Raw genomic sequence first — 9476 nt, 5'->3', positions numbered from 1 at the left:
TCTTTTAATAAATTCTCACCACCTACACTTTGTTCTGTTCACTGTGGGATTATGTGATGTTGGAGGATTTCCCCTTCACAGATTTGGTAAATCTGTCAGATTATAGTATTAAGAGGTTTAGTTGTCACAATACAGTCGTCAACACATGGTTTCCCATATCTGAAACATCACTCAAAAATGGTTTCCTCACAGATTTGACTTGTATGAGGTATTTATCCATAGTCAGTGTATTACCTCCAGTAGTTGGTGGTCGGCACATCTCCAGTTTGGAGGAGCAGCAGGAGAACCAGTGTTGAAAGCTAAGCAATGAACTGCTGTGGACAGGGCTAGCAGCAAAACCCATTTTGGCCACCTAAAAAAAATTAGTGATGTACACTGTATGTAGAATATTTCCACCACTTTACTCTGCCATTACAGACTTTTCTCAGGGGTAACCGCTGATCCATAACCAAATATCATTCTTGCCAAAGCAACCACACTCCTGTGGCAAACAGTACTTTTACTTTACAGAATACTGAAGTTCCGGGTCTATCGCAGCCTTGATCGGCTAGTTTGTTATTGCAAGACATCTGAATCCAAACTGACCCTTTTTAAAACACCAACAGCACAAACAAACCTATCGAATTGTCGGTATAAACTATTCTCAGCACCTCATACATTCTCACTTCAAAAGATCTGAACTATCCCTTTAAGTGGTAATGTTTCTCTCATATATCCTCATAATTTAATATCTTTGCAGTTTGAAAATGTCATCTTGTGCATTTAAGATATGAGGTTTTTTTTTTTTTTTTCTCAGTTTTCTGAAGTTATCTCAAGTAAAGGATGAAGTGGTTTATTAAAAAAACAAAAACAAATTAACAATCTAATAATTTTCCAATTAATAGACAGAATAAACTGGACTTGGGGTAAACTGCAACAATTATACAGTGTGGCATGTTGAATTCTCTTTAGTTTATTTGAACTGGCGATTAATAGAATTGCAGTTATGGCAGGTTTATTTAATTATAAGTAAAGTAATACATGAAAATAATCAGTTCAATAAATGGAACAAGGTGAGTTTATGACTAAATGAGGAAGTAATCTTTGATGGTATGTTTTGCTTTTCAGGCCTGGTTCATATAAGGAAAACGCAGGTTGTACCTCAGCCTCACTGATTTTACACTTAAAAATATGACAATGCTTTTGTAAGAATTACGAAAGTTCTGATCAGTCAGAAGTATCTGTGGTTTTAATATTAATATATATTTACAGACTGGGATAAAATGGGTGAGAAGCCTAATTTGTTTTTAACAAAGAATTTGCTGCATGTTTGCAATCAGGTTGGCAAATTCATTAAAATATGCAATAATTCAGATCATCCCAGAGACACCAAATTTAGTCTTTTATGGCCAATTTTTTTTCTCCCCTGGACCTAGCTATCATTTTTTTGGTAAGTGACTGTAATAAGCAGGATAATGTACAGTGAGCAGCTCATTATTTTGCAACAGACCCCTTCATTCAAGATCCTGCATCATCCTGTTGGGATTTATTTCACGATAATGAGCTTGTAGATCTAGCAAGTTGTAGACCTACAAAAAATATTTTTTAAAATGTTTTTCTCATAGTTAATCCGTCAGGGTTGTAGTATTCAGTAATGGGTCCAGTGTTGAGCTTATCAGTGGCGGTACAGTACCTTCACTCAAGTACTGTACTTAAATATAATTTTTAAGTACGTACATTTTATGCTACTGTATACTTCTACTCCACTGCATTTCAGAGGTATATGTTGTACTTTTTACTCTACTAGTCCTACATTTATTTGATTTGTTTTTTTCTTGTTATTTTTCGGATTCAGATACAAAATATAATCAGCAAATAAATTATGATGCATTATTATAGATTAAAATAAGACAACATTTTAGTGATGGTCTGGGGAAATTCCCACAAGCTACTCAACAACATGAATGCATCAATAAATATAATTCAGTCATATTATCCTGACATGGTCCATTCTGTATAATGAGTACTTTTATCTGTAGTACTTTAAGCAGGCCTCTATTTTGATGCTAATAGTTATGTACTTTTTTTTGAATGCAGGACTTTTACTTGTTCTGTAGTATCGCTGTATTTAGCAGCTCTGAGTGTTTCTTTCACCTCTGACCTCGGTGAAACATAATCTGCAGTTAAAAACAGTTTTTGTGTGTGTGTGTTTCTCTCGCTGAGCGGTGCTGCAGCTCTTCATTCATCATGATGCCAAACACGCAGCGCACAGTGTCTGACAGGCAGCGGGGGTCATGTGACTTTTCCCTCATCGTGTCCAACAGTGAAGACAGTCCACACTCACGCAGAGCGGCAGAGGAAGAGACAGACAACACAACCAGAGACAGTTCAAGTTTAATTTTTATTTTTTTAAGTCATTATGTCGCTGCGGGACGAACTTTTAAAGTCTATCTGGCACGCGTTTACAGCTCTGGATGTGGACAGAAGCGGCAAAGTCTCCAAATCTCAGCTGAAGGTAAAAAAAACAAAAACTCACTCTGAGCTGCTGTTTGTTTGACCGAACAGGAAACTCTAACAGTTGACTACAGTCTCAGCTTTTGCTATCTTTTAGCTAAATTAAAACAACAACATCCTTTCGTGTAATCTGGACGCTTTTCCTCCTGTAAAATCACCGGCGTGCTTCAGTTTGTGAGGCGACATGAGCAGCAGCTCAGACAGACGCACCTGTTGGTTTCACTAATTGATTCAAGCTAATCATTTCTGATTTCGGCGTGTTTCGATAGAAAATAACAAAAACAATAGTAAAAAAAAAAACACAGAATGAGTACTGGAATAAAACTAATAAAGAGTTCAAATGAATTTCGAAGGCATGAGAATATTATTTAGTCTCTGCTTTGACGTTAAAACTGACTAAAGTCTCTTGAGGAATAAAGTAGTGGGCTAACAGATGATAAAGGCCTTTTAATTTGGGTTAAAGTCATTATAAACTTCAAATTGAACAAAAATAACAGAAGCAGGTTTATGACAATTGATAACATTCAGTCCCACACTGTGAAAATACTCGGTCACAAGTAAAAATCTTGCATTGTATGTATGAGTACTTTAAGTACTCATGTCCCCTGTGACTGTCAGTGTTATATATTATGACTGTACTGTTGTAGTTGGTTCAGATGGAGCTCATTTGTCATTTATTGACATTTATCTGCTGCTTATTTTTCTCCATTACTTGTTTGATTGCTTGTAGGGCTGCACAATATCAAAAATCATATTGTGATTGTGCTGAGAGACATTGCCATGTGATTCACGATTAGTTTAGTTTTCACTAAAAGAAAAAATATTGGAATTATAATGATGTGACCCTTGTTGGGTTCTGTACCAAACAAACGTGTTTTCTTACATCTGGAGAACAGTGAATCCTAATGGGCTACTGCACACTGTCAAAATAAGTCCACTAAAAGTGCTTGTTTGGTCACTGACAGGCTCAGATTGTTATTCTTTCTGTTGGACAATATTATAGAAAAATCCCTACAGTGATAGACCCTTTTGTTACAGAGTAAGATATTCACTCTGACCCATATTCATGTGAGAAATTTCACCTTTTGTGGCCTTTGAGAGGGAAAACTATTTAAATGTATTGTTCATCAGGGGAAAGCAGGGTCAGTATCAGCGGACAAATCACAACCAAGTAAAATAAAAGTAAAGTTTTTTTTTTAATTTCCAGTGGATAATTGTCATCATGTATACAACTGTGTGACACACCCACATATTTCCAGCTCTGTGCCAGCCAAACATTGTTCAGCTATTTCAAAGAAAATCAACAATAAAGGTCAAGCTGACAATTTCAGCGCTCATTTATGGAGTCACAGGAGTGTCGTAAAAGAGAATTAATTGGTAAAAGAATGAGAAATAAATGTGGAAATATAACAAGGGAATTAATAAAAGAAAAAGTAAACTAAAAATGTGGAGATATATTAAGAAATAAATAAAAGAATAGCTAAGTAAATTAAAAATATTTATAGAATTAATTAATTTAAATAAATTAAAGCTATAATACGTAACATTTCTGCAATAAAGTAAAATCTAAAAACACTAGACCTATGTTACATATTTTGTTGAGTTGTGTGATTACAGGAAGGAGAACTCCATGAGCGCACGTGATTAAACGTAACAACACTCAAACTTGAGTCACATCAATGAAAACAACTCTCATGATCCACACTACTTCACACCGTCATCAAACAAGTACTTTTATTTATTGTTTTGATGTTAGAGGCTCCTAGCAGCAGTGCTTATTGTGTGCATTAAATATATTAATCAATTACATTTAATACATATTTAGCCTTTTATTTATTCCTCTTTATATTGCCCCATTTATTTTCTTATTCTTTTACAGATTGTCTTTTTTATTGTACTCCTGTGACTCCACAGTCAGCAGCTTCTCAATCTAAAGAGAAAAAGCTCATTTTTTTGAGGTATAATTTGATGCTAAATGGTTCTTTCCCTCTGCAGACAGAATACAAGGCAGCTCTAAGACATCTTTTATGTGTTGAAAGAAGTGAAACTCCCTCTCCTGTGACTGGACGTCATTCGATTACTGACACTATTCTGTCCACATTGTCCCCTCGACCTCGCCTCATGTAAACCACATCTCAGTGCAACATGTTGTTGAAAGGAGGTCTGGGAAATACAGGAGAAATGTTTGTTCAGTGGAACATTTGTGCAACAAAGTTATTCCTGACATATGTCAGACTTCAGACAATCTATGAGTCAGATTGTGTTCTAAATAACTACTCTGTATTCTGCAGTAGCACTGAGGACATCACATTTAAGGAAGCAATTATTTCCTAAGAGTAGGCAAATATTTATTTATTTAGTTTTACTTTAAGATAGATACTGGCAGTCAGTCTCACTAGTGAACAGATGACACCACCTGAAACCACTCTGCTCAGTCAGGTGAAACAACACGTGAAGCCCCTTTTTTTACTGAACCATGACAAACATACTTAACATAAACATCTGGATTTTAGAAGAAGAAGAAGGATAAAGAAGAATTATTTAGTCATCTAGTTTTGAATTTTGTTCAGCAAATTGAGGTTTCTGGTGAAAATCTGCACTCTCAAAGTTTGAATTATGTCAGTGAAGTAGTTTCCTCAGACTGTAAACACAGACCTATTTTTGTTAAAGGATATTTTAGGTATTTTTGAACCTGGACACTATTTTCCCCATGTTTTTGTTTCGAAGTGACTACTGAAGACAACTATTTGTCCAGCATTGAGTGATGCAACCGTCAAAAGCCATACAGGCTGCACTGTAATCCCTTTCAGGAAATTTTAAACTGTCAAATTACATCCACTAAAAGTGCTTCTTTGCTCAGATTGTTATTCCAAGTGTATGACATTATGAAAAGATCATCACACTGAGATACCTTATTTTAAAAAAAACAAAACAAATACGGTAATCTTTGTTTAACGAGAAACGGCAGCTATATTACAACCACTGCTTTCTTTGTGTTGTTGTGTGACTTTTGAGGGCTGTACTACAAAGCAACGTATGTTGAATCTAAAGTCAGAGTTTTCAACATCATGAAGGTGGCTCTCATTTAACCTAAATCACCATGGTAACTGATGCTGAACTCATAACCTGGTCCAAAGCATTGGAAAAATTGGCTGCAAAAAGCACCAGTCTTTCTCTTCCTGACGATGTTAATCAATCTCTTTGCAGTAACTGTTGCTTTTATCCATAATAAATTGTTAATATTTTTAAAGCTTTTTGTCATGACCGCCTCGTGATCGCTTCACTATGTGCAGAAGAGAGGCCAATTAACTCACCAAACGCCCCTTTTTAATGTGGCTGCACACAAAGCCTGAAGAAGAAAGCCTGCATTAACAAAGAAAGTCGATAACCACTGTTGTGATAACTGTTATCTCTGACGGGTTTTAGGTTTTGTTGAGCTAGATCATGCCTAAGCTTCCTTCGTAGTGTTTTCATGGGTTAAAAACCGATAGAGGTGACCGCAGACCACAGAGAAAAAATTACTGTTTTGGTCAATGGACTCTGGTCGCTTTGAATGGAGTAATATAGCTGCTTTTGCTGGGTAAAGTAGGATTTTACTCTTTAAAAGGCGTCATTTTCATATTGTCAGACTGGATGTCTCAGCCTCTACTGCATTGAGTGCAATATGAAAATACCAGAGTTTTCTTTTAAAGTCTTCTTTCTCTGTTTTTTTCTTGGGAAATCTGAGTGTCTTGATATAGGCTTGTTAATTTTCAGTAGGAAAGGGCTCCATCGTGTGATGCGACTATATGACATTAAATATTCACGTATTTTTTTGTTTCATATCCTAATTAATTAGTGCTGAAACTGGATTTTTGTTTTATATCATTGTCAATTGAATATTTTTGGGGGTTTTGGCCCTGGGAACTTGTTTTCTGATGTTGTATAGACTAAACAGTTAATACATGAACTAACAGACAGATTACTTAAAAATGAAAATATTGGGTTATTCAGCTATATGAACAGTAATAAACAGAAGATTTTCCCATCATTCCAGGTGCTGTCCCACAACTTATGTACAGTGATGAAGATCCCACATGACCCTGTGGCGCTGGAGGAGCACTTTAAAGACGACGACGAGGGTCCCGTCTCCAACCAGGGATACATGCCGTACCTGAACAAGTTCATCCTGGATAAGGTATGGTAACATTTCAGATGATGATCCTGGTTGAGTACATGCAGGGTCTTTGCACGTTCTCCACGTTTTCTTCTGTAGTTCTGTTCAACCCCCAAACACTTCTGCCAATTCCCATGACCAAGGCACAAGCCTGAAAGAAGGTCAAATGCAGGAGACAACAGTCACTCTGCACTCTTCAGTGACATTATGTTGTAAGTGACAAACACCACTGATTTCTCTGTACTTTAGGGGAAATGGTTACTGATTTATGAGTCACCACTCTGTGACACTGACAATGATATATGATCAGAAGAACAAAAAATTCAACCTCGACAACAATACTCAAAAGACTTCAGTTGTTCCTTTACAGCAAGAAATTCTGCAGTCTTTCTTTGTGCCCTGGGTTTTGCCTGTCAGGCAGGCTGCCCTACACTATTCGAGGCTGTGTGTGTGAAGTGTGTGTGTGTGTGTGTGTGTGTGTGTGTGTGTGTAAAAACCTGGTATAATATACAACTAGAGTACCGTAAGCGACCACTGGCACCAACCATGTCATTCAGGAAGGGGGCTAAATAATGCTCCAAAGTTAGGTTACATTTTGATGAGGGAAAAATGGCATGGCCATGTTCAAAGGGTTCCCTCGACCTCTCACATCAGGATATCTAAATGAAGATCAGTTCTATGGGTATGCTAATGAGACAAAAAAAAAAATCAAGCAGTTTTTCACTTGCAGTGTAAATTTCTAACCATTCCAAAGTTGTATATTTGAATATTCCTGCATACTGAGACCCATAAACACTATTGGAATTGCATAAATTGGGTCTGACTGGAAAGCTAAGACTCTTGTAGAGTCACTGAGTCCAATTGTATAATGTGCGATGATGTTAGTCCTCATATTAGCCATTTTATGGTAGTGACAACCAGTTTTTGAAGCTTGAACACACATATATATGATAGTTGTTACTTGTTGAAATTAAATTCAGATATTGGGGGTGATCTAATCAGCTCTACACCAAAACATTAACCTTGTGAACAGCCACAACTTCCACTGGGACATACAGGCTCCAACCTTTGAAGCAACATCAAGTGTAAATTATTTGGTTCTAAATAATAGTTATTAAGTTATTATTTCCTTATTATGGTTAGGTGAATCCAGGATGCTTGGTTATAATACCATTGCACTATTTAGACTATACTATACAAAAGAAAAATAATTCAAAACTTTGTTGTGGTGGCATTATCTTCTCATCATCTACTGAACTAATTCATGATCAAATACAGTTTGAATACCCCAGTGGCTGCCGTTTTAATTGTAATGCACATGTTGTTTTTGATATATACATTTTTCCTTTCATATTCACCCTTCAAATGTTATTTGTCATCCAGTGACACAGCAACTCTTCAGTGAGGACACTGGTGACTGACTCTACAAGTCCACCGAATGACACATATTAGTCTGTTGTGCTGGTGACTCTATTGTGTCCATCAGTCATTGTACTGAGCTGAGACAGCCACACAAAACCAGTTATTGAACACTGACTCAGTTCATTCAGCTCCCTTCTCTGGCCCTCAGTGATGATGTCATAACAGGTCACAGCATGAATGGAGCGCTGGTGATTGTTTAGTCGGGCATCATGACAAGTGAAGAAGTCTTTCTCTTTGTGTTAATATTTGCTCTGAATGTCTAAGACTTTTTTTTGCCGTTTTCAACCAGCTGAAATTTAGTTAAAACATCATCGTGTCAAGGAAAACACAAATTTGTTGAATCATTTTATAGTTAGTAAACTAATATTTACACATTATAGATGAAACTGTTGTTAATCCCAGGGAAATTCTGTCTAAATGCTTAAAGTTCAATCAACATCTTCAAACGGTCGATGAAAAAACTTTTCTCCCTTTTGAACCAGGGTCCAAAGTCGTTGAAATATATTTTCAGCTGATAAATGCTCACTGGGCCTTCTTGCCTTGCCTGCAACTAATTTAAAAAATATATTACACTTAACAAAGTGAGACCTTATACTTACACTTATTGATGTGTTATTGATGTCACGCCAGATCTGTCTCAGTCAGTGTCCTCCATCGTCTTCTGCGCTGTTGTTATCGTCTACTGCATTGCACACTCTAATAATTCCCTGGAAACTGTATACAAACATTTTAAAATCAACTTTATGATTTCATTTTAAAAATTCAAATACTGATTCGTCATTTGAAGGTAGAGTAAAGACACAGATCGCTGAGACACTTTGCTAGAGTTAAAATCCTTTGTGATGTGTGAAGTGATGGTGGGACTTGTGACATGTTGATGTAGTTGTGTACTGGTGTCTCAGTTTTTGTGATAAATCTGTTAGACAATAAGACTTTCCCCTTGAGAGATTTTTACAGTGTATTGTGTGAAATTCCCCTGTGGGATTTTATCAACATCAGACATGCCGTCGAGTTTTGTAAAGAGGATGTTCTTATGGTCAGTGTCGAAAACGTGTGCATTTTCTTATGTATTCTAAAGACTGCAAAGCTCAGCAACTTCTGAGACACGTACTGGATTCTTTTTGTCGTATTACCTCATTAGTTCCTTGTACTCTTGGCTCTATTGACAGCAAGTAGATACAAAAGTTGTATGACGAGTTTAACAGCCAACAGCATTGCGTCACTTCTCTTTATGTGATGCAGCAGCACATCACACTGTCCTCTTGTTCCTTTTAAGTTGCTGTTAAATTGTATAGCGGCTTATATATAGTATTAAAGTTACCTGACATATTCCCAAAACTCCATGTTTTTTAGGGCCGCAATTTTCCGTCAAATTGAAATATTCTAGATATCTTGAGCATCACAT

At 36.5% G+C, this 9476-nt stretch overlaps 1 protein-coding gene across 1 annotated transcript in view; it reads left to right on the top strand.

Annotated features, from left to right (window-relative positions):
- The first annotated feature begins 2302 nt into the window (after positions 1 to 2302).
- swap70b (switching B cell complex subunit SWAP70b) overlaps positions 2303 to 9476 on the top strand; it is a 40294-nt gene continuing 33120 nt past the window's right edge. The window contains exons 1-2 of the mRNA XM_084733850.1: positions 2303 to 2494; positions 6530 to 6670. Coding sequence (XP_084589976.1) covers positions 2399 to 2494; positions 6530 to 6670 — 237 coding nt within the window. The 5' untranslated portion in view covers positions 2303 to 2398. The remainder of the gene's footprint in view (positions 2495 to 6529; positions 6671 to 9476) is intronic.

This window comes from Lutjanus erythropterus, chromosome 13, assembly GCF_056507025.1.
Source record: "Lutjanus erythropterus isolate fLutEry1 chromosome 13, fLutEry1.hap2, whole genome shotgun sequence".
In the NCBI taxonomy this organism is placed as follows: domain Eukaryota; kingdom Metazoa; phylum Chordata; class Actinopteri; order Lutjaniformes; family Lutjanidae; genus Lutjanus; species Lutjanus erythropterus.
This window is presented reverse-complemented; position numbering and strand designations above follow the sequence as displayed.